Source organism: Mytilus galloprovincialis, chromosome 2 (assembly GCF_965363235.1).
Source record: "Mytilus galloprovincialis chromosome 2, xbMytGall1.hap1.1, whole genome shotgun sequence".
NCBI classification, from domain to species: domain Eukaryota; kingdom Metazoa; phylum Mollusca; class Bivalvia; order Mytilida; family Mytilidae; genus Mytilus; species Mytilus galloprovincialis.
This window is the reverse complement of record NC_134839.1, coordinates 11,782,223-11,808,675: the sequence shown is the minus strand read 5'-3', so window position 1 is coordinate 11,808,675 and position 26,453 is coordinate 11,782,223. Positions and strand designations below refer to the sequence as shown.

The window sequence follows — 26,453 nt, the reverse complement described above, 5'->3', positions numbered from 1 at the left end:
ACTTATCCTTAAACGTAACTGCAACTTTATTTGTATAATCTGAACACGCTTTCGAGTTAAAATATTAAAGTTTTAACGACTATAATAAAGATATCGGTAAACATCAGTACTCGGGTATTTTTTTATAAGTACGAGTATTATGACAAAACTGAGAAACCCCTACAAATATTAAACTTTCCTTTTTTTGTCTATTTCTGTTGTTCAAAATCAGCACCAACTCTTGATGCCTGCAAAAACACTTGCTTGCGAGTAGTGACGTAGATGATGATGTCTTAACTACTTTTTAGCCAAGGGTGTTTGCGTAGACATCTGATTCTATTGATATATTTTTGAATTATGTTAAAGTGCCTTGCACAAGTAAGGTGCTTTTATCGAATTTGGTCTTTATTTCTTTGTTAGATGTCTTCTAATCGAAAAATTACTAGAAGAAACTGTCGTTGTTATTTTAATATTCGGGGAATGTAGCAAGTGGGGGCTGGTTTTAACAAGACTGGTCTTCTGATTAATTTCTCTTGGACGTTTTAAGTACTAACATTTATAGAGATTTGTCTCTAGTAAAAAGTAGGCGGAAGATATAAAGGGGTCGTTCAACACTCATGAGTCGAAAACAAATTGACAACGCAATAGCATACAAAAAATAAAATGATTCGCTGAGATCAGCCTGATAACTGTCACATTCCGGTTTAAAAATGACACTTCTGGTCTCACATGAAACTTTATTTACACTGATTCTACGAGGGCTATGTCAAAGAACGTCTCGTCCTTTTTTTTAAGAAGTTCTTCGGAAGATACCAAGACTTTGTTGATTAATATTACGTATCAATTTCAAAGATAATACATGATTGTTTTAGGTATAGATTGTAGGTACTGACGTAGTTTGTCATCGTGATTTATACGTGTTATAGTGCTCTATTTATTTGAATCAGTTGTCTTGAACGGTGTCAACAATCTTAACCAAATGGCCAAGTGAGTTTTTCTGAGTACTTGGCGTCCGTCGTCGTCCGTTAACTTTTACAAAAATATTTTCTTTTGAAACTGCTGTTCCAAATTTAACCACACTTGGCCACAATCATCATTGGGGTATATAGTTTAAAATATGTGTCCGATGACTTTGCCAACCAACAAGATGGCTGTCAAGACTAAAAATAGAACATGGGGATTAAATGTAGATTTTGGCTTGTATCCATGAAACAAGAGCATTTAGAGCAAATTTAACAAGGGGAAAGGGGGGGGTAAATTGTTTATCATGTCAATTTCTATCTGCCTTGGAATTTTTAGACAGATAGGACAATACTCAATTGGGTATACTAAGTATAGTTTTAAAATGTGTCCGATGACCCCGCCTGCAAACCAACATGGCTGACAGAACATAGGGGTAAAATGCAGCTGTTAGCCTAGTATACCTCTTTAACTTTAACGTGTGTATCATGTCAAGATCTATCTGCCCTGGAATTTTCAGACAAATCGTACAATTCGTTGTTGGGTGTCCCCGAATTGGTAATTTTAAGAAAATTTTGCAGTTTTGGGTTATCATCTCGAATTCTATTATTGATAGAGATGAACTGAAAACAGTAATAATGTTCAGCCAAGTAAAACTTCAAATAAGTCATTATGACCAAAATGGTCAATAGTTTTAACTTATGTTGTTGTCAAAGTCACTGTTGTTGATAAAAAACTCATACTTCAGATTTTTTATATATCTCGCAGCTAGTGTCCCTTTTAGTAAATCCATAAGTCCTATGAAATTTACATCTTTTATTAACTGAACTTGCATAATCAAAACAATCTTTTTTTAAATTGTCAAGTGAAAGCACAAATGATTAAATATCATAAACCTAAACAGTCCATTTTATGAAGATTCATTTTCCACTTCTGCTGCTAATGATGAGATAGTTCGTGGTATGTCTTTGTCATCGTCTATTTGACAATTCTTGCTTTTCTCATCCAGAATACTAAAATCTATTTCATTGTCACTATCGTCCATAGATTCTGACCACAAGTTAAATCGATCAACATTAAAATAAAGATCAAGTATTTTTAAACCTACAATCAAAATAAGAAAATTACAATATTATAGCATTATGCTTTCCAAACTATAACCGTTTTCTATTGATTTTTTTCAAGGTAATGGTCATCCTCTTTTTAACTGCACAACATGTATATTTAAATTATACAACCAATGGTTTACACAATCTAAAGGGGTTTATATGCACGTATGATCAGTTAACACAAACGCACTGTGTGTCTGTACCAAGTCTTGCTATCAGGACCGTGTGTTGTTCCTTGTTATTTGTACATCTATGTTTTGTAGGGGGGGGGGGGGGTTCGTTATTAGTTGGTAGTTTGGTTTTTCGTTCTGTCCAAAATTTAAGATAAGTCCTGTTATCCTTATAGTACATTATTATAAATATAACATAGAACGTCAAAAAAGGTAAAACATTTGAATTTTACAATAAGACGTTTCGACAAAATTTTAAAAGAGCAGTAAAAATCAATAAGATCAGTCGTTTGATGTGTTTGAGCTGATGATTTTGCCTTTGATAAAGGACATTCCGATATTGGTTTTTTCTTGGAATATTTTACTTTTCTTCTATCAGCGTATATAATACATCTGGAGCAACAAAGTTATTTAAAATAGTTTAAAACAAAACAAACACCTAATATCGTTTTCATTGTTTCTAATACAATATACACAAATAAGGCAAGCTCTAACCAATCGTTTGCAAGCCTAAATTGTAAAACGTTTAGGATATTTGATAAAATGAGCGTAAACAGAAAACCATCATAGAATAATGTTACTTGCGGGAGTTGTGATATTAGTTTAGCAATACTTTATATTCTTGTAATTTATAAACTGACAATATTAGATTAAAATATAACGATTTTATTAATAATTTTCATCCATAGAGTATTTACAAGTCCTTACATCTTCAATTTATTCTGTATCGTTTGGAACCAGTCATGGGTATTGTGTTATTATAAAATTTTAGTTTGTTATTATACATTTTACAAAGTTCAACGTGCTTGTTTCTCTCGGGAAACATATCACAACTGTAAAAAAAATAATCTCGCTGTTAATGTTTTAATTAAACTACGTTAACAAAATCTAACACGGTTCCCTGAAGAGACAAATAGTATTAAATCACACATTAATTACATAGAAATCTGTATGATGCTTGTATGATGGTATTGGTTATCTATGAACGTATTTATTTAATGTTCGAGCTGTTCCAAAACTAGTCCTTTCGTCTTCTTTATGATAACATGAATTACACTAGACAAGAAACTGCAACTAAAATTTCAAATTAAAAAACATGTTCTGTTTGCAGTACTTCAAGACTTCAAATTATAACAAATTTCATGTTTTTGTTCATCAATAAAATGAATCTGACATAACTTCAAATAGCCAAAAATGCAATATTAAAATGAAATAGTTACCGTCAGATTAGCAGTTCTTTGTGGCTACATTGTGAAAAGGGTCATTGAACATTTTTATTTTTTTCCATCCAATACAGTTGCGTCTTAACCTACTTGTCTAAATCTTTACACAAATAAGACATTAAGGGGTATATTCATTTGTGCAAAGGTTTAATATTGTATATGCATATACATCATGTAAGCTTTTATTTTAAAAGAAATTTAAGCAGCCTTTTCCGAGTCGTTGTGCATAACCAAGCAAGTTCCTTCGACAAGGAAAAATACAAACCTTGTTCATTTGTATTGTCGACTACTTCAACTTTCACCATGTCTGAGTGAACTAATCGTTGAATTGATCTAATCACCTTTATTGGAAAAATAAAATATTTATGATTAAATGGTATTTATTTATTTGTTCTGAAAAGTATCTAGGCAAACGAGGTGGAATTATAACTGTAATTGATCATCCTTTTTTCGATTATGGTTCTTTATGTAATTTTATTTGGGAGTAAAAGAGTTGACCGGAGCACATTTTGTATGAAGTGTAAGAGTGTATGAGTTATATCAAGAATTTTGTTTGTTTTCTGATGCATTGTGGTGATGTTGTCATTGAAAGCACGTGCAGTCATCAATGTTGAATTTTATTGAGACATTCAATTTGAGTATAATGCCCCGCAATTACTTTCAGCTAATTAAAAAGACCAATATTTAAGAAACATACATGTCATGTAATTATAAAAACAAAAATATTTTCAAAATGGGTATAGTTATGTAGGCTAGTACAAGCAAACATTATTCAAAAGTGTCATACCTTACTAAACAATTGCTATTTTTAAATTCATCTAATGACAAATTTATATTATCTTGTTGTGTAAGGCATGTGTCTGTGACGTTATGATAATTCTTAGTGTAAATGTCATATCTTTTTTTGTAGATATAATATGTATTTATTCCGAAAAAGGAATTTCATAAATAAAGGCAACAGTAGCATACCGCTGTTCAAAAGTCATAAATCGATTGAAAAAAAACAAATCCGGGTTATTAACCGAAATTAACACATCAGCGATAAGATGAAAACAACGTAACAACAGAAACACTGAACTGCAACACAAACAAACGTCAACATACAATGAAACGAACTCTTTGATAACAATTGCCGAATTCCTGATTAGAAGAAATAAAAAGGGGGTGAACTTCGTTTAATGACTTGAAAGACCTTCCGCATGTATGGCAATGCTAATAAATATCGCTAAAATGACAACACTATGTGACAGGATTACAGCACAAACAATTATCATGATTATGACTTTATTGAAAGACTATTTTTATAAATGCTGTGAAGGCATCATAATGTTTTGTTTGGACTATTACAATATTGTGTCCTTGGAAGCTGGAAATTCTCTAGACTATACTAAAAAAACGACACATGTGAAATAAACCATATGTCGAAGAAATCTATATAAGATAATGGTGAAAAAGAGAATACCATACCACAAAACACTTTTACAGATAGAAAAAGAGAGAAACACGAATCCTACAAAAGGCTGGCGATGCATACATAGCATAACAGTATACGCGTACCCTGTCAATGCGCTGGTCTTTTTTTTTTTTTTAAATTCTCACGGTTTTGATTTAATACCTTGATTTGTATTTTTTTAATCGATTAACGAGATTTCAACTTTGGTAAACTACTATCTGAGGTATGTGTGACATAAGTTTTACTGAATTTGAATAATTATTAAGCGGACAATATATACTAATTTGCTAACCATGTTCAATGTTATATCACTATTGATTAACTAATATTTACACTTATTATTGTAAACTAGTATATCAGTTAAATTTTCCTTTTCAAAAGTATTGATATGTTATATTATAAATATCAGTATTATACCTCTTTGCCTTGTCGACCTTCACTCACGTTCTTGCATACAATGTTTATTTTTGATTCTCCTTGGCAAAGTTTGCTGATTTGACTTCCAAGACGTTTCCAGAATCTGAGAATAGAATAAATGGTATATTCAGATATTTCATATACATGTAAACAGGAAAGCGTACCAAGTTAATAGAATGTATGTCACTCTTGGACTATATTCTTCAATACGTTGCATACAGAAATAAACAAGCACTTACACAGTCATCTATACTAAGATGTAAAAGGGACATTTAGTCACGGGTCTATACTGGTAAGAGTAGATCGTGAAATGACGCAAAACGATGAAATAGCGATAGAAAGAAAAAAATGCAAACATAAAATATTCTGGCATTAATCATGATTGTCTGTTTTGGACATAACATATAATTCAATTGGTCTATAAATGTTCAACGCAAATGCATATCTGTTTAAATTCTATGAATTTTTATGTACATTACCAATGTAACTATGGTAAGTTTTATGAATTGAATAAATAATGAATGATGTCTACCTTATTCATGAATACAATTTCCGGACTATTTGAATAACCACTAAAACTAAGAATAAATAGAAATGGGCAATGTGACAGATAACGACGCATAGTTAAATACTTACTTACTCTCTAACATCTTGATACGATTCCTTGTGCATTTTCTGAGGAGTTACTACATATTTTCTCAATAAGTACAAAAAACCGGATCCACCCTAAAGTAGAAATATGAAATTAACATCTCTAGAACTATTAACATTTTACTTTCATTTAATCTTTAATATTATATGCTGTCGGTGTGTTAATACATTCGCCCCTATACAATGTAGTTTTAATTTTATATCTACATGTACTTAGTCAGATTTGGAACAACGTTTTTTTTGGTTTTCAATGCTTTTCACTGCTTTTCAGATTCGTAATTGATTAGGGTGACAAACTATTTTGATTTGAGTGCCATCAGTTTTTATTTTGTAAACAAAATGTGTGTTTTGTGCACTTGAATATGTGTTTGTTATCTTTAATGATATTTTGCCCTGAAATGACTATAAAAAGTCAAGTTTGCCTGTTTTTTTGCTTGTTTATTTTATCAATTATGCTCTCAGCCTTTGTATTTACCATCAGGGTATTCAATCCTATGAATAGATATAAGAAGATGTTGTTTAAGTGCCAATGAGACAACTCGCTAGGCTTTATTATGACAATTATAAATTTTAGTACACAAAGAAACAATACAATTATTCAATATGTCTAAAAAAAAAAAAGAAAAAAAGAAGAGGTTTGTATCTTTATTTTGTGTGTAAACATTCATCAAAGTTAAACACATTATTTTGAAGAAACGCCATTAAACTAAAACATGATACCAACAATATGGCACTCTAAGCATTCAATAAAAAATATAAAGTTTTAAATACTAGTAACGAAACCACAAGACAAAATTCATTCAAATCTGTCCAAAATAGATTGTGAACATCTTCAATCTGCTTTCAATGAGTGAACAATTGTTTAATGTTTGAGTAACACTGTTGGCGTTACACATGACACAAACTAGGCGTTCTATAATATACTTAATAAAATAGTCATGTATGCATATAAGTGGACGCTTATATAATTAACAGATATGTGGAACGATCGCTAATGAGACAACTATCCACCGGAGACCAAATAACGTAGGTCGCTAATCCTATGTAAACGATGTGGTTCCTTTTAAAATTCGTACGATTCCCTCCTCTACTATTTTTCCTGATTTTTTTCAATGACAAAAAGGACTACGTTACAAACATGTCATACATGGGAAATCTGAGGGAGAATGTAGTAATTTACAAGCTAACTCATTCAATGACAAAAGGACTGTGTTCCAAACATATCATAGAATTGATGATGAAAATAGGGAATATTTCAAAGAGACAACAACCCGACCAAAGCGTAGAAGCTGAAGGCCACCAATGGATCTCCAACGCAGCGTGGGAAATCTGGGAAAGGATGTATGGGAAAACTTAGGTAGGATGTAGTTCTATTTAGTCTTCAGTCTTCAATATATGTACACTCACTGTACAGTACAAGTTAAACTAATATTGAACGAAATCATCTGAGTTACACATATCTTTAGGTACCATCAATAAAATTCAAAGACAAGCATGACTAAAAAGCAGACATGTAGAACTTGAGACAAATATATATATATACATGTATTACGGATTACAAATGTGTCGAGATTTGTGATTGGAACATACAAGTATATATATCTGTATAAAATAGGAAGTTAAGATATTCATTCTGTGTGCGGCATCGGTGCAAAGTTTGAATAATGTAAACGAAAAACTGTTGGAGATACGAATGACACATGATCATGAACATGATCCCCTAAATGACTTTTAGTTGAAACTAACGGGGTGGTTACACGATATGCTCTTGCTTTTGGCGACGCAAGTGAAGACAAACTAAATCATTTGTTTCGGCACACTTAGTTCTCATACAATTATCATTAACTCGTAATTACATGAATATGTTTACTTTATAGAATGGAATGTTTGAAATTATAACATAAAAGTCAACAAAACTAAAACAGTTTTTGAAAGAGAATGTTGTTATAAAACTAGAATCAATAGACAATTACATGAATTCAATATTAATATAAATTCCTATCCTTAACGGCATAACATATTTTATCTTACCTCCTATACATTTCCAGGAATATAATTGGTTAAAAGCGTCCGCGTGCAAACCGTGTATATTTGATATTAGGTTAGTAGGGAGGCGGGGCCTATCTCATACACGGTTAGTAGTGGAGTTACTTCCCTTTATATTCCTTATTAGGTAAGAAGGGGGCGGGGCTTATTTCATACACGGTTAGTAAAGGTGTTATGTCCCTTTATAAAAAACAAAACGGTACTGAGAAAAAATCTTAAAAGTTCCAACAGACGAAGAAATTGATGATTAAGATTGAAAAAAATTCATAAAACACATTTAAACCTTACAAGTCGTTGTTGTTGGCATCTGTTTTTGTAGGATCAATGGAAGTATTTTCTTAGTAGACTTTCTCATTTTGAGAATCACTAGTCTTAATTTCACACGTTATGAGATAGTCGGTAAGATAAATTCGTTACATAGTGTGCTAGTGACGTAATACGGTATATATGGGGTCAGTAAATTCCATATGGGGATTCGAGCTTCGCTCTCACCCCATATGGAATTTACTGACCCCATATATACCGTATTAGGTCACTAGCACACTATGTAACTAATAATACCCAGCACATAAGCAAAGGTTTTAGTTATAAAATTCAGTACTTATCATGGAAACGTTTAACGGTCACAAGAATATATGCTAACAACAAGTTTAATTGTTATGATTGGTAGAAACGTTTTCTAACTTTATTTGTATTCCTGGCATACATTACCTGACAAAATAATATCACAGACTTTGCTTTGCAGGCAGGTTTAACACTATCCAATCTCTTCTGAATAGCATCTGAAAAACGATTATTGTAAGTTAGTTAATAGGACTATAAAAAGTAAAATAAAAAAAATACTGAACTCTGAGGAAAATTCAGTACGGAAAGTCCCTGATCAAATGGTAAAATCAAAAGTTCAAACACACCAACCAATGGATAACAACTGTCATTTTCCTGACTTGATACAAGTATTTTCTTATGAAGAAAACGGTGGATTGAACCTGGTTTTATAGCTAGCTTAACCTTTCATTTGTATGACATTCGCATCAAATTCCAGGCAAATGTAGGTCATGCATAGGAATTATATGCTAATGGAGTCACCAAATAGTATACGCTTGAACAAATTCTTTGTTGTAGATATAACCGCCAAGTAATGACTATGATGACCTGAACGATTTTTTATGTTTAGTGATATATTCTTATCGACATGACGATTTCTTATGTTTAAGTGATATTTTTATCGACATGACGATTTCTTATGTTTTAGTGATATATTTTTATCCACATGACGATTTCTTATGTTTTAGTGATATATTTTTTATCGACATGACGTTTTCTTATGTTTTAGTGATATATTTTTAAGCACATGACGATTTCTTATGCTTTAGTGATATATTTTTATTGACATGACGATTTTTTATGTTTTAGTGATGAATTTTTTATCCACATGACGATTTCTTATGTTTAGTGATATATTTTTGTCCACATTTAGCGACTACCTCTGATTTAAACACACAAAAAAAGAGTTCGAATTAATATAAATTAAACAGCAACCTAACCCAAAGTTACTCAGACATGATTGTACGGAATTCAACAATAGAAAAGTCTTCAAAAAAAATATGTCGACTTCAACAGTCCCTAACCTAGAAATGTTGTCAGTATATTCAATAGAAACTATACTCTGTTGTCAACAGCGAATTCCCGAAGTACAAGAAAATTAATATATAAATAGAGACAACCTCAAACTAATGAATACACATCGGGTTTAAACTAACCCTTTAAGAACCCAACTAATTTTAAACTGGATGTAGGAAATAATCTCGCAAGGGTCTATCCTTGCTATGCATTATATATTCTATTTTGTATCAAATGGATCGCACGTTATATAAATGAGAAGAAATTTTTCTAACAGAATGAAATATTTCTGAAGGAATAATAAAGCAAACATATAACTTTTTTTTCACATTCTTTTATGATAAACAAAAATAAACTGTAATTTAGAAAGAACAAAAATAAAATGTGTTATTTGAAACAACATATTTAAAAACAGTTCGACCACAAGTTATATGCATACGTTTGTTTAAATTCCTATGTCTCTCCTGGTCAAACTTAAGTGGCTGATTGTCTGCAAACTAAAACCTTCGACAAAAATGCTTCAATAAAGTTATGTTTAGTTTTAAGACTACCGTTTCATTTAGATACAAAAAAACAACAACAGTATATAGCATACCACATCTCCTTATTCTTATAAATAAAAATGTATTACTTACCATTTATATCAGAGAAAGACCAAGTATCAAAATCCTGAAAAGGACAAAAAAAATATCAGTTATCATATTTTTTGGCATGATGTACATGTACACTTGTAAAAAACTGAAAGGAAAAATGAAAAAAGGAAACTTTCTAATGAATTATAACTTTGGCACTGACTATGAATTGCTATAAAACACTAATAGTTTGAATGGCGCACCACAAGTTACTCCAATGAAGTGTTTTCACAAAATTTTTGTTAAAGCACATATACTTGAGTGTGTAAAACGGACAATGAAGTGAAGTTATCATGTTTGATAGGTATTCCATTTAATAACGTTGATCACTGCTATTTAGCTTTTTAGAAAGTGAAAGCAGTAATTTATGGCCGATTATATCTTTTGATAGGTTACAAACGGATGACTGAAAACCCTGTTTGACCTGTTTGTTACTTTTTTTCAAAAATGTAATAATCTAATCTAAGTTTTATGCACGACGTTCACACTCAACTCATTTTTTAACAACATATTACCGCATATCCGACCTCATGGGTAGTCAAGATCGTTAAACACTCTCACAGCAGTATAACTCGTACTTTGATTAGGATTGAACTCTAAACATTGTTCAAGTATGTCTAACTATTTTTTTGTGTTACCTTTGTCCTTTCAAGAAATTGGCACTCATGGGTAGTCAAGGTCGTTAAAAAAAAACCTCATTATTATAACTCATACTTCGATTAGGATTGGACACTAAACATTGTTCCAGGTAGGTCTACCTAATTGTTCTTTCGAGAAATTGTATTACTAAAATAGAACAAAATACTCCAAAACCCTTATCAGTAACACTAATGAAATATCTTACGTAAACAATTTGTAATATTCTCTTATTGTCATGAAAGAGCTTTGGAATAAGGTGTTTCTTTGGAACTTTGGAAGATATCAGCTGAAAAAAATAAATTAAACTCAACAGATTATCAAGATTATATCATTGAAAGAGAAATCCAGTTGAACCGTGTCAATAAACTCAATGAAAAACTACTCACTCACTAGCAAAGTATAAAAAAAATGATATCATAAAAATGTAATGTTTGCATGATTTTGAATTAAAAAAAAAACAAAAAAAGAATTACATGTTTACTTAGATATTTTTATCAAACAAACATTTAAATATCACAATCATATTTATAATATATTTTTTAGTACAATCGTTAACATCTTTTTTTTCCCAAAATTTCATTCCTCTCAGATATCTTTGTTCACTGTAAAAAAAAAGATATTGGAACATACATCTGTAAACATAAACATGGTTTAATCAAATCTTAAATCTCTTCGTTGATATTTGAATACTAAGTTCTTTAGTTTGAAATTGAGGGTCGATATTTGTTGTTATTTCCACAATTATGTTAAACACATCAAACGAATGGTCAAGTAACAGTAAAAGTGTTTTCTCTTTTTTCATGCTGATTGATAAAAGTTTAAATTTGTGTACATCGTCATTAATTCCGAAACATAATAAAGTCATAACTAACCACAACTCTTGGAGGATCAAAATGGTTTCCCATCAAAACTCTTTCCTCTTCTTGGTCTGCAGACCATCTTATTTTTTCTGCATCAGTCAAGAAAAATGTCTCTTCTACCTTCTCACCTGTAAAAAGTAGAACAAGCGTGAAACCTTTTTCTGTTAGATGGTCGAAAAATCAACGTCTTCATACTTTCACTTTAAAGTAAATCAGTGATTGTTAATTATTTCGTGAATGTCAGTACCGATGGTTAAATGAATCTATAACATAATTTTGCTGGTTTTCAACTTAATATCTTCAACAAATTGAAATAATCTTTTCTCATTGGCAATCATACCACATCTTCTTTTTTATATTGTAAGTCATAGATCTGTGTCAAAATCTCATAAATATCCCCATGCGTATCTTAACCTATACTGGTTGAACTGCTTATCTGCTGCAGTAAATTTCTCTCGTTAACTCTAATAAGTAAATCTTTTAGTCTCCGATGTATTTCTTTGTCGACCATAAGTGTACGAATACACTGAATCGCAAACTCTCTGTAGACCATTGACCGGGAACAAACTATAGAAACTCGCATTCAGCTTTAAATGCAGTAGCCCTTTTCACAAAAAATCTTAAGATATATTTTACTCTTAAGAGTAATCTTAAGATTTTTAGGTTTCTCACAAAAAATCTTAAATAAATCTTAAGAGTAAAAACTATCGTAACTTTAAGAGTGCTATTACCCACTCTTAAGTATATATTTTACACTTAGGAAAAATCTTAAGAGAAATATAAGAATTTAAAATGGCTGCTATATATTTCTTTTTAATATTATAAACAGATCGAATGCTTTAAGAAGAGATCACGTTTTTCGGGACCGGATTGACGACCTTGATTTGTTAAATAATGGCCATTCAATTGCACGGTATCGTTTCCAAAAGCAGTCTATTTGGATGATTTAGAGATGCCATTAAAAGAACTCCCAACAAATCAAATGCAATCCCTTCCCATATTCAAGATGTATAACAAGACTAACAACACAAATCAAACTTATCTTCCGTCTTGTTGTTAAATTTTATGTGCAAATTTGGTGTTCTCTATCACGTCCGCTATGGAGTGAAACATTGCAAATTATGTTACGCCAATCCCGAACACTTACACACAAACAAGACTAAAGGTTGTACATATATTAAGAAAGTTTAAGATCAATAAACCTATTTTCCAAAGCCTTAAATTTGTCAGTCTGATTATTGTACACACAGTTTCAGAAATGGTCACATTTGGGATGAGATATGAGGGTACTCGGAAAAAGGGGGAATTGTCCGATGACCTGTTTTTCAAACGACCTTTATTCAATCCATTTCAACTGCACATCTGCGTACAAATGATTTCATATTCGGGTTTTATTAATTAGAACAACAACAGTGCATGCTTATCCGATTTAGAAATGTAGTAGTTGCTTTCAAAGCCGGACATATAATTTATTATTACAAATTTAATTCAATGTTACTGTTTCAGTCATGTTTAAAAAGGTAATACATTGCTTCTTAAATGTTTGTTTACAATTAAAACACATGATGGGTTTCATGAAAACACTTGGTATTCTGCATATTTGACATTAATTACCATATACAACTTATACAAGGTACATTATATATGTACGTCCCATGTCCTTGCTTAGAGCTGCAGAATAACTTCTCAAAAATAGGGTCAGACATATTGATAACGAGTGAAAATCACAATAATAATCGACGACATTAAAAAAAAACAGATAGAAAACCTATGACCATTAACTAATAAATCTGGGAATGTTGTCATCTAAAATTTAACAAAGCCTCCACTGACTAAAGTGTCTTCTTTTCAATAAATATTATTATAGAACGATATATATATAATACTATTCATAATAGGAACAGATTAAAAAAAAAGCAAAAGATACAAACAGGTCAATTAAGCTCAAAGGTCGAAAATAAAACAATAATACTATGACGAGTAATAAAAAAAAAACACACAGGTCTCCATTTACCCCAACATAAAAAAACTTAAAAACTAATCAGCAACACCCCTCTCCCCCCCCCCCCCCCAAAAAAAAACTAGGGTGATCTCAGGTGCTTGTTTATAAGCAATGATGGCTTTCATTATACTGCATACATTGAAGACCTATTGTTGACCTTCTGCTGTTGTCTGTTGTAACGTTACGCACGCTGTTCCTACAACCCCTAGGATGTGTAACACAATCTTCGAAATTTCCTCCGCAAAACAAAATAAAAATGTTAGCAAACACGAACCACTATTAAAACAAATTCAATATATGTTTTAAATTATGTTTTTATAGCTCTTGATCATATACTAAGTAATATCTAGTATATTTGAGGATTAAAAAAACAAAGCTATGTGAAAAAAACGGATGTCCAACGTTACATTTATGAAAAACTGTTTTGACTCTTATGTATAGTAATCATATTTCTTATTCTCTGATCTTCCGGGAACTTGGCAGGAACAACGGCATGTGTCGGTTCTTTGTGGCGTTAAAGCCGTTAGTTTGCCAAATTTCATTTGACTCGGTGGCCGCATATTAAGCTGGAATAAGAAAAATGTCCAACGACGTTTTTCGGTAACTTAACGACTGAAAGTGAATTTTATAAGTAGATATAGCGGAAAACGAATAAAAAGAGTAAGACAATAATAACATCTACCAAAAGTACAAATATTTGCCTCATTGTTCGTGAGTTCAAATATTACAGATTTTATAAAATCTTCTCTACACAGTCGTTTATCAAGCGGTAGCCATTTTGTCCAAGTTGATATTTCATTTTTCAAAGCAGTTAACGCGTATTTTTTAACTGATATTTCAATAAGTTATTTATAATTGATCAAACAAAAGTTAGATACACGAAGAGTACAACATGCCAAACTTCTTTTTTTATTAACTACATATTTGGGTCTTAAAGGAATAAATTTTTTCAACACATTACAAAACGGTAGCCATTTTGTCCAAACGTCTAAAAACGTCGAAAAATCCGAAAAAAACGCTAATTTCCGACGTTACGCAATTTGTCCTGCTATTCATGTTATAACTGATAGTAATTCCTGTACTACATGTACTAGCGAAGCCGGAATTTTTCGCCAATATTAACTTGTGCATGAAATTGAAGTAATTGAAAGACAAATCCAAAACAGCGACGAAAACCGTTTCATTGAATTAATAAAACCCGTGATTATATTAGCCGTTTTTACGGACAATTCAGGAGTAGATTATTATATTTTAAAATGTATATCAGAAGTTAACCAATTTACTGGTATGTATCTGCGTCAGTTTAATATTTACAATTGTTCGCGAAAAAAAGGAAATATTACTTGTTTTAAAACTATAGTATTTGGAAACGCTCACACTCAAATCAAGAGCAAAATAAACAGAATTGAAATCTTTAAAGAAATATATATTTTGGATAAAATCTAGATATGTGTTTTCCAAAAAAAAAATATTGCAAGTAATCGACATAACCTGAAAAATAAATGGTGTTGGAAACAAGTTCACACGTTTGATCGTGAATCTTGAGGAGAACGAATGGAACTTATCATTCTTTACTGACAATTAATATTATGTTGATGAAACTGATACATAACAAACAAAATAAATATAAATTAATCTCGTATATTTTTTTACAAATCATGATATTGTAAAAGTGTTTGACGAAAACAAATACTGACATTAGTTACCATAAAAAGTCAATAGAGAAATATTTACACAAAGCAAAGGATGACAAATTGATGAAGACCCAAGAGATTTTTCGTGTTCAAAGACAGGGAAAACATGTTTGTTCGGAACATTACACGATTTTTCTTTATGACAGATGTTAGCGAAGGATTTTTATGTAATGATTTCTTGTGTTACAAGTAACTAAATTCCTTTCTATTGATTTAGTGTTGACCAAATGTTTGTAAAAGGTTAAATGAATAAACAAATCTGATATTGTCATGAGTTGTATATGAACGTTTCCATATGGTCCTGTTTGTTCTATGACAATGTCTGATAGTATTTATAAATATTCCGTATGATCATTCTGTATAATCATATGCATTATATTCAATTGTTCCTGAAAAAACATTCGATTTATCTAGGTTTTGTAACAACACCAATATGAAAACACTTTCCATTCACTTCCTAGGATCTCTTCTATATTCAAATTTTTAGCATTTTTCGCTATAACTGCTTCAATCCATGTCATCTATCTTATTTTAGTACACTTGAAGCTATTCGGTATAGTAATTGATTTAAGTCGTATAATTGTTCATTACATGCTGGAAATTGATTACCGTATAAATTGCTTTATTTAAAAAAATATGTTTTATAATGTACGATTTAAATGCGAGGCATCACGGAGTCTAGATACTTCACCTAATAAAATCGAAGCATTGTCTATATACATGAGGTATTTAAAGTTAGATTTTTTAAAACGTATAATTTTTAAGGCTGTATTATTTGACGTTTGGCAAGTACCTGATAGTATCAGTAACTTTCTGACTGAAATAAAGTCAAAACCTTTTAAAATCAAGATAAGGCAACTTCCTGTCCATAAACTAATAGAAAACTTTACTTTGACTTACCTTAGCTTTTATTAATAAACATCTTCTACATGAGCTATCAAAGTTAACATCGACTTGGCTGAGTTGTCAGAAGTCAACATTTGTTGTCTTCTCTATGGTCGGGTTGTTGGCTCTTTGACTTACCCCCTATTTCTATTCTCAAATTTATTGACTTACCTTGACTGTAAGCAGTCTTCATTGACTTACCTTAGCTGTCACAAGTTAAAATCGACTTACCTGGGCTGTCAGAAGTCAACATGACTTACCTGAGCTATCACAAGTTAACATCAGCTTAAACTGGGGTAATAATTAATTTACATCGAACTACATGAGCTATGATAAACATCGAAATACTGGGGTAATAATTAATTTCCATAGAATTACATGAGCTATGATTAACATCGACTTACCTGAGCTTTCATTGGTTTCTTCGTTTGATGACATTGTGTCGGGTATATTTGTTTCCTTCCAAGGACGGGTCCGTGTATTTCTTCGTTCCTGTCTGGCTCTGACGTCACTGCAGCTTTTACATCCAATATGATCTTGTTCGTGGTAAAGACTATGAAAAGTTTTCGGTTTGATATCTGTTGTGCTTGTAGTCTTACATTCTTGTGGAAACCTCTTGTATCTGAAATGCATTGACATTTATCTGGTATATTAGGTGCTGTAGGGTGTAAATATTCAATTCTCTAAGATATAAATTCGTTGTTTCGTGATGTTTAACAATCAATTTCATATACTATTAACGTTAATATTTGCCGTTCTGATAATTTGATTGCTATTTAAACATGCAACTATTTTTCCAGTAATTAATTAGAAAACTTAGCCTAAATATTGTCAGATGATGTAAATATCAATTTTTACCACACATATCTTTCTTTCTGTCAGGATTTCCATATTACCAGTCTTGTTTTAATGACAACTTTATATTTGTTTTTTTAGTTACGCCACAAATTGAAACTTCAGCATAATTAAACGTGTTTTTGGGTTCGTGTTGCTCAGTCTATAGTTTTCTATGTTGTGTTTGTCTGTTTGTCTTTTTCTTTTTAGCGTTGTCAGTTTATTTTCTACTTATAAGTTTGAATGTCCCTCTGATATCTTTCGCCTCCCTAAATAATCCAAATTAGAAAAACGAAGTAAAACCCCTAATACTAGTAATCCAAATCAGAAAACGCAATAAAACCATCTACAACAAGAATGTGTCCAAAGTACACGGATGCCCCACTCGCACTATTCTTTTCCATGTTCCATGGACCGTGAAATTGGGTAATTATCTAATTTGGCATTTTTGGTGGAGTTCGTGTTGCTCGTTCCTTGGTTTTCTATGCTGTGTTTGGTGTACTATTGTTTGTCTATTGGCCGTTTTCTTTTTAGCCATTGCAGTTTATTTAGGACTTATGAGTTTGAATGTCCCTCAGATATCTTTCGCCTACCTTAATAATCCAAATGAGAAAACGCAATAAAACCGGAGTACTAGTAATCCATATGAGAGAAAAAAAGACATAAAACCTTTAATAACCCAAATAAAAAATCGAGAAATAACACCCTTAATAATACTAATCAGAAAGGTTCAGAAAACGCAGTAAATCCTTTAATGATCCAATAAGAAAAACCGAAGTAAAACCCTTAATAATCAAAAGAAGAAAAACGCAGTAAATCCTTTTACGGTTAGGATTGAAGAGGGTTTAAACTTACACGCCATTGCTATAACAATATATAAGGCTTTATTTGTCTCTTATGCAACTATGCCAGATTAAATTATGCTGCATATTGTTTACACATTCATGTATAAAGTTAGCAATAATTGCACATAATTGCCGTTGACATTTTAGTTGTTTAAATATTTAATGTTTTTCTGTCGATTACCACTATTATGTTTACAAGTTAGCGAACAAATTAGCTGAAAAAGAAAAGGACAAATGTACAAAAATATCAAAATTCTAGAAATGAAGATTTATTTATGAATTTGCGCTGCTGTTTTTTTCATATGATATAAATGTTTGTCGTTATCAATACCAGTTTACACGTAAATAATGGCTCTTGATAACTGCTATGCACTTTCCTCTATAATACTACTTGGGTTTTACCTCAACTAATGGTTGTTGCAAAATCACTTGACTAGAAACATGACTTAGATTAAGTTGTATTGAAAACAAAGTTTTAAACGTTCAAAGCCTGAAGAGGTAGAACAAAATATCGACTTTCCGAGCTGAACAGTTTGGTAAACAAAATCAGTCATTTTACATTTTGCAATGGTTTTTTCATTCATCAAGTGATCTCAAACACGAACTATCAACCACTTCTAATAATGAAAATGATATATTCTCCACTGGACGTAAAGCAAACATCAATCGATCGATCGACCTTAGATCTACAACGATCGTTTTAAAGATTTAAAACACGCATATATTGAGGCAACCATTGAAAAAAAATCTTGTTTTTCTTAATTAGCTATACATTCCTGTCTGTGGACTACTGTGAATCACATTTTCTAATTATTTTACAATTTTTCTCGATTATTGTGATGTTATTTGACGAATGTTATGTTCTGAACTGGATGGGTTTAGTAATTTAGGAATGTTTAGAATAATTATGTCCTTTCAATTCTGAATAGAACAGTTAAAAAAAACAAGCAAGCTAACCAAAGATATTACTTTTGGGTTCACACTCCCTTTGGCTTCACACTTAACGGAACCGGCTGTAAATACACGTACATATTGAGGCAACCATTGAAAACAATCTTGTTTTTCTTAATTGGCTATACATTCCTGTCTGTGGACTACTGTGTATCAAATTTTCTAATTATTTTATAATTTTTCTCGATTATTGTGATGTAATTGGACGAATATTGTATTCAGAACTGGATGGGGTTAGCGATTTAGGAATGCATAGAATAATTATTTCCTTTCAATTCTGAATAGAACAGTTATAAAAAAGAGCTAGTTACTTTTACCAAAGTAAGGATGTTAATGTTATAATCCCTCCATCTCCCCTTTGTATTTAATTTTCTTGTTTTGTTCTTTAGCACACTAGAGCAGTACACCTATGAATTGAATAACATATATCGACATAATTAACTTTCCATGCAACACTTTTTTCTGAGATAGCCTATTCAGGTCCAGTAAGTAAGCCATAATTTATTCATAACACTATATGAATAGTCTGACGAGTCCAGGAATTCAAACAATTATATTCAGGTCACTTTTCATGTAATAACCTGGTTGAAGTTATATGGGTCTTCAACGCAGCAAGAAAATCCAACACCCGGAGATGGGCCTCAGCTGGACACCAAATAAAAAATGTGTACTAGTTCATTGAAAATGGACGTCATGTCCTAAACTCCAAAACTTATAGAATAACTAAGATTTGAAACGGGGTTAAACATGTTTTGTGATATCTCAACCCTTCCCTGTATACTCTTGCCAATGTAGAATACAAACACACAGCAATACGCACCGTAATCCCCAGTTTAAAAGAAGTCTGGGTCCGATGTCAGAATAGGTAACAAAAGAAACTAAGCAAAATGACAATGATACATTAATTAACAACTACTACCAGTTACTGACATGCAAGCTCCAGTCCTTGAAATATTATATCTATACATTCTATATGTTCAGACAATGTACCTATATTGCATATTCATATGAACACAAAAAGATATATATTGATAAAGAACTCATATTACGTAAAGTTAAAGGTACCGATTTTCACCAGAAGAGAATTTCAACAATAAATGTCTCTTCAGTGATGTTCGATACCGAGATATCATTTGAAATTGAAAACCTAATTAAAATGTTTAAAGGAGCTGAAAAAAGAAAAACCTAACGTATAGCAAAATCCGGACACTATGTATCAAACACGAGCATTAGATTTTTAAATTGCTTCAGCAGAATCGTTTTTCTGTTAAAAAGATTTATTAAATTACTAAACTTACCATTTTCTTGCTATTCATTTACGACTATAATATCCTATATAATGATATTTTTTCTGTATCTATCCCAAAGAGATATGGGAAATATGACAATGTCCTCTATGAATGAGCAAAATAGCTGTAAGCAATACCATACCTTAATTAGAAACACAGAAATGAACATGTCAGTATCTCTCGTTTAAGTAGTCCCAATTTGTATAGTAGAATTGATTATCGGACTGTTAATAGATTTATATTAAAGCCTTGAACTGGATGAATAAACAATTGTTCAAATTACTATATATTCATTATGATCATATAATGTTTCACTAATAGAATATCATTATTCATCGCTTCATCTGTGTGCTCTGATTGATGACTGGACCATGTTAGGTGAATGCCAGTGTCAAGTATTACATGACACTCTACCCGTACACGTCATTATGACTCTGATCCTTTCAGTTTTCGTTCTAACTCCTTAATGCCACGAGCAGCAGTAAATACCGAATGTTCCTACCAGATCCCTTACACTTAAGATGAGCACAACATAAAGAGAACACAGCGGCGTTTGGGTTTTTTTTTTTTGTTGTTGTCCCCTGTGAAAATTTCTGGAATAATGATGTGATTTTTTTTTCTGTAATATATTACGCTCCTTACGGCAATACATTTTTTACATGCTGAATATTTTGTTGTTTGTTGGCTTCATGCCATGTTTTGTCATTTCCATCATATCGAGTCTTTCAATAAAAAAAGATAATGGCGGATGAGGAATTTTAAAAATGGAATCCCCTTTTTTTTATTTTAGAAAAGCAAATGTCTTTGCATGAGCCATATCGCTTCTTTATTAAGGAGGAGGCCTAGATATTCGGTTTTAAACATTACCATCTTAATCCACCCACTGAAAAACTGATAATGTTTCCGCAGTGTGTAAAAGAGTATTTTAGTTTGTAGTTATACCACAACAATTATAAACAGATTTTTCTTCAGTATGTAACATGTTTTCTATTATTTCCTTTTTTATTACTTTTTTTTTTATTCTATCTGTTGAAAATTTTATGCGAATTAAAACTGTTTTTTTGTAATTTTAAACTTCTATGTTCTATACAGCTATTAATTTGTTTAGATTGTTTGTGATTGTCAATATCGAGACATATTAACAAACAATTGCCAATAATAGTCACTCACTATGGACAGAGATCTAATCTCATCAAATCGATAAACTAGAAAATTTATGTAAAAACCGACACTTATTTGAACAATACTAATAATGATCCCTCAGAAGATGATCCACATTCTTGTTTTCCTGATTCTTATCATTAATTTGTGGTTATATATCATTTTTCAAGCAAGTAATGAGTGGTCGTTTTAGATATTATTTTCCTCAAAACACAGATAGAATTTCAGCTGCTTACATATAGAAAACTTCATGTACAAAGAACAAAGAAAAAAAAATAGCGTGACAAATCATTGATCAACACATTAAAAATTAAGATACCGTAAAAAGGTTAGAATGTTTTCAAAAATGAGATTTGTGTTAACAGTTTGCAATGAACGTGGAACTTTAACTTTTCTATGTTAACCACGTTACAAAGAAAACAAAAGAGAAACACTGGAAATTGTGATAGAATGAATTCAAAAAAAAAAAAAAAAAAAAAAAACAGAATTAAAATCGGAGTACTACGGTGGTTGGTCATTTTTACGATTTCTAGTTTTCGTTTTTGAAATTGCAAAAAGGAATACACAAACAAAGCCTAAACGAACATTCATCCATTAAAAGATTAAAACAAGAGGCTGTCAAATTTTATATAACATTTGTCAGTGTGATTTTTAAAGCAACAAAGGGCCTTAACTCCTTAAAAATTCTTCTACAATGAATTTTGCCTGAATTTTGTCATAAAAAAAGACAGATACAAGTATCCATATAAAAAAAGCACCGATAGAAAAGACCTAAGTGTATAGCGCGGAACTTACTTATTTTTCCATCGATACTAAAGCCTCGGTCACACCTTACCGGATAGCTCGAACGGACGCCTAACGGATAACTTATTTTCAATCCGTTCATGTCCGTTAGACGTCCGTTCTTATCCGTTAGACGTCCGTCCATATCCGTTGCATGTCCGTCCGTTCTGTCCAGTGGAAAATTTTGAGCATGTTCAAAACTTTGAACGGACGTCCAACGAATAAAATGTCCGTTGAACGTCCAGTTAGGCGTCCGTTTTGTACGGTACTCGTCTGTTTCGTTTCCGTTTTGTATCCGTTACGTGTCCGTTATACATCCGTTGGAGGTCTTGAAGATAAATTCACCAACGGACTTCTACTGGACGTTTAACGGATAAAACGGATGAGAAACGGACTTCTACCGGACATATAACGGATAAAACGGATGATGAACGGATCTGATACGGATAAATGCAAATTGAAAATTTCGCGTCAGAAATGCCAATTATTGGTATGTCAGATTTCTTAAGGTTCATGAATTCTTATTATTCATAATCGATCTTAGAGTATAGGCACGTCTTCACAATCAAGCAGTTCTTATTCAGGCCAGACACTGCCCTTTGGCGGAATTTTGAAGAATAAACCAAAACCAGTTACACAGAAACATTTAGAATATATATGCGATTTACATGTATTATTATTGTCGCCTTTGATTTTTCCGTATATCTTGTTCATCTGTTTTATCCGGTACGCTTCCGTTAGGTGTCCGTTTTATGCAGTACTCGTCCGTTGGATGTACGTTCGACATCCGTTCTGTCCGGTACGTGCCCGTTTCTCGTACGTTGCATATCCGATGTGTGTCCGTTATGCATCCGTTATACGTCCGTTTTATTCGGTCAGTACATCAACGGACTCCCAACGGATAACAATTTTGTCAACGGACAACTTTTATTTTCATCCGTTAGGCGTCCGTTTGTGCTATCCGGTAAGGTGTGACCGAGGCTTAACTTATGAACGCCAACATGAAAATCGTCAATATCGAATTGGCTACGTTATTACTGGTGACCTAAATATTGCCAGTATCACTTCTCTACGATATGTGTTATCCAAAGGCCCGAAATATCGACTCCCTTAATCTATCAATTAGAAACACAACTTCAAAATAATGAGGGATTCAGTCGAAAATTATACCACCCAATGGGTTAAACGCGAGAACGAAGACGTAGATACTCTTCCGAATGAATTAAAGCTGCGAGGTCGTTGATACAAATCAAAAACTGAATGGGTCTATTAACTATTAATACACATGCTACATCAATCTTTAAAGACTCAAATGTTGCAAACACATTTGTCCTACCTCTATGACAAATATGTTGTTGTCCCCGCAGATAAAACAACAAACACTGCTGAACTGTTATTGCGTATAGGGAGCTACCATTTGATTTTTCACTTTATTCGGCCCTGCCCAAATTAAACAGGCATGATGGCAATATATGTAAAAGAATTAAGGATAAACTAATAAAAAAGGGCCGGCCCTTTTTTATTAGTTTATCCTTAATTCTTTTACATATATTGTCATCATGCCTGTTTAATTTAAAAAGTTGATCATCCTGCCCCCCCCCCCCCTTTTTTTTTTAATCAAAACCCCTGTCCTGCCTTTTTTCCAAATTTTATCATATAGCCAGCCAGATGTACATATATATATATATATATCTGTGTATCGTTCATGCATGGTCCAGTCAACATGAACTACGATATGATGACACTAAATTTTACCAGATACTTGAGAATGGTATCACAGCAATATTTTTATTTACCTATCAAGAAATCAAAATTTAGAATAATTTGTCGATTATACATGGTTCTTTGGTGATAACAGGACAGCTTGGCTAATTCCTCTACAGCAATTTGAGTCGATAATAGAAGTCATTAACTGGCTTCCATAATTCACGAATCAAATAACAGTATCCTTGTCTAGTCAAGAAAGCTCAATAAATCATTCTATTGATATTATAAAATGCATATCAACCAAAAAAGACTATAATTATCTACTCACTTCTCGGCCAATAAAGTCAACTGCATAATTTTCCGATGTTGCTTTTCGTCAACTCCCAAAGTTGAATCAATAACCTCTTTAGAAAGTCCTTCCTCCAATAAAATTTCTCTAACTTGTGTAGGCATCATAAAATCCAAATCTAAATAATCCGAATGTTTATCTGGTAGTTTTGGTCTCAATCTTCCTGATTTCAATCTAGATTTTGATCTTTGAGTCCTATCTTCACTGTCAATAGTTACATAGTCTTCTGGGTCCGAAAGAACTTCGCTTCTCAACAAGAATTGTTTAGGAAAATCATAAACTTCCACAATCTTGATTCTTGACGGCTTTTTGTTGTTATTCTGTTCTCTGAACATCTTATCAATAGTGGTTCGTTTTGTTCCTCTCTTGTCTGAACGTTCGCTAATGGTCTTTACTGTTTCCATTGTCTTGTTACGTGTCCTTCTCACTGGAAAACCGGTTATTAATTGCCCAAGTTGCATTCTTTTAAATCTGAATTGTACCGAGTGTACCTTTTTCGATATACATAAACCATAATACAATCGTTGCCATGTAATTAGACAAATAATCCAACTAGCAATGATGCATTTGGACTTATCAATTATTAAAGAATATATTTAGCTTTGTAGAATCTTCTACAAGGTTGGTCCTGAGGGATTTTCTTATGAAAAATGAATGAGCAAAGGTGTAGTTCAAACAATAAAATTACCCAGAAGTGTGAACACTAAACAAAAAGATAATAATTATACATGCATGCAAGTTACTTAGATATCATAGATTTTTTTCTGTTTGCAAAATAATAAAACACCTGAACTTCTCCACTAGACTACAATAGATATACTGCATGCAATTACTTGAAAAGCGCATGATGTTTGTCAGATATGTAATAATAAGTATATCTTTGCAGAAGAAACTATAGGTTTTAAGAGCATGTGTCTCTCACGTCTATTGACATTTTTATCATTGTAGACTTCTGTTTACCGTTTTTCTTCATCTTATTTAGTTTTCGTCCAAAACACAGAAAGGGTACACCATTCGTCATTTATTGACATTCATTCCAAACTTATTTAAGCTTTTCATTAACGATCTGCATGTAAGATTTGAGCCAAGTCCAGATGCTTTTGATATCAATGGGCGTAAAATTGATTGTCTTATGTACGCCGATGACATTATTGTATTATCAAACACTAAAAAGGGTCTTCAAAACCGACTTGATATACTGCATACCTGGCCTATTGTATTGATTGGTGTCTAGATGTAAACTTGTCCAATCACAAAAGTTTTAATTTTTAACAAGCCTGGAAATTTTTTGAAGGAATCACTTAATTGAGATAAAGAGGCTTTAGAATGTTTTAATAGATATAAATTTTTAGTGATAGTCTTTACTTCTAGTGGTCTTTTTCAACAGAGGAAAGAAGAGCTATTCAAAAATTCTTAAAGGCAAAGTTTAAATTACATAAATCCACGTCAGCTTGTAATCCAAGTATTGATTCTGTAATTTTATTATATTTTAGTGAAATTTGGGATTTATTTAAGATTAACTCTGCTGCTTGCAAGAATAAAAGTGATTATCCATTTGAATTAATCTACATAAAAGGGTTACTTTATGATGCTTATGTGTGTAATACAATTTTAGATACAGGAAACATTAATTGTTGGTATTCATCTATGAGATATGTACTTCAATCACTTGATACACAAAATTTGAATACAAAGCTCAATAAATTAATACAATTTTTAAAATGTAAACTTTGTAACAGTTTTAAAGCATTTTGGGTGATCAAAAGATCTGATACCTTATCACAAGGTAATAGTAAATTAGAAAATTATTTCAATCTCAAGACCGACTTCGTTAAGCTGGGGTCACACATTCACGATTTTTACTGCTTTCCTTGACAGGACCATTCCCGATTAAAATTTGTCAAAAGTCTGATCAAGATCCTGTGAATCGTAGATGGAAATTCAAACTTTAATTAAAATTTGTAAAAAAAAATATTTAATCACGACAACAATCAGGTATTGTTCAAGAAGCGTCGACATTCAACCGTTTCCAAGCGAATTTGTCCCGATAATCCCGTTCTCAATCCGATTCTTATCCGATTTGTATCTTTTGCATGGTAAAATTCGACCGAGTCTGACACAACTGCGTCCCAATTCTACCGAATGTAATCCGACAGAGATCAGACAGTGACCAGACAGTGAACCGACGCTGACG

General features: G+C 32.0%; 1 protein-coding gene across 1 annotated transcript; it reads right to left on the bottom strand.

Annotated features, from left to right (window-relative positions):
• Positions 1-1,740: 1,740 nt before the first annotated feature.
• Positions 1,741-24,788, bottom strand: LOC143062900 (uncharacterized). The gene is made up of 10 exons (XM_076234717.1): positions 24,239-24,788; positions 16,745-16,962; positions 11,772-11,887; positions 11,105-11,185; positions 10,264-10,297; positions 8,720-8,790; positions 5,952-6,037; positions 5,312-5,414; positions 3,707-3,782; positions 1,741-2,043 (listed from the first exon to the last, which is right to left on the bottom strand). The coding sequence occupies exons 1-10, from the start codon at positions 24,718-24,720 to the stop codon at positions 1,850-1,852; spliced, it is 1,461 nt and encodes a 486-aa protein (XP_076090832.1). The 5' UTR covers positions 24,721-24,788; the 3' UTR covers positions 1,741-1,849.
• Positions 24,789-26,453: the final 1,665 nt, after the last annotated feature.

Bases quoted from the DNA above. Each gene is read 5' to 3' on its own strand.
- LOC143062900 (XM_076234717.1), bottom strand. From the start codon at position 24,720: ATGCAACTTGGGCAATTAATAACCGGTTTTCCAGTGAGAAGGACACGT. The intron at 16,963-24,238 runs GTGAGTAGATAA...AATGCATTTCAG, and splicing joins TTGACTTTATTGGCCGAGAA to ATACAAGAGGTTTCCACAAG. The intron at 8,791-10,263 runs GTAAGTAATACA...ATCGTTTTTCAG, and splicing joins GTCTTTCTCTGATATAAATG to ATGCTATTCAGAAGAGATTG.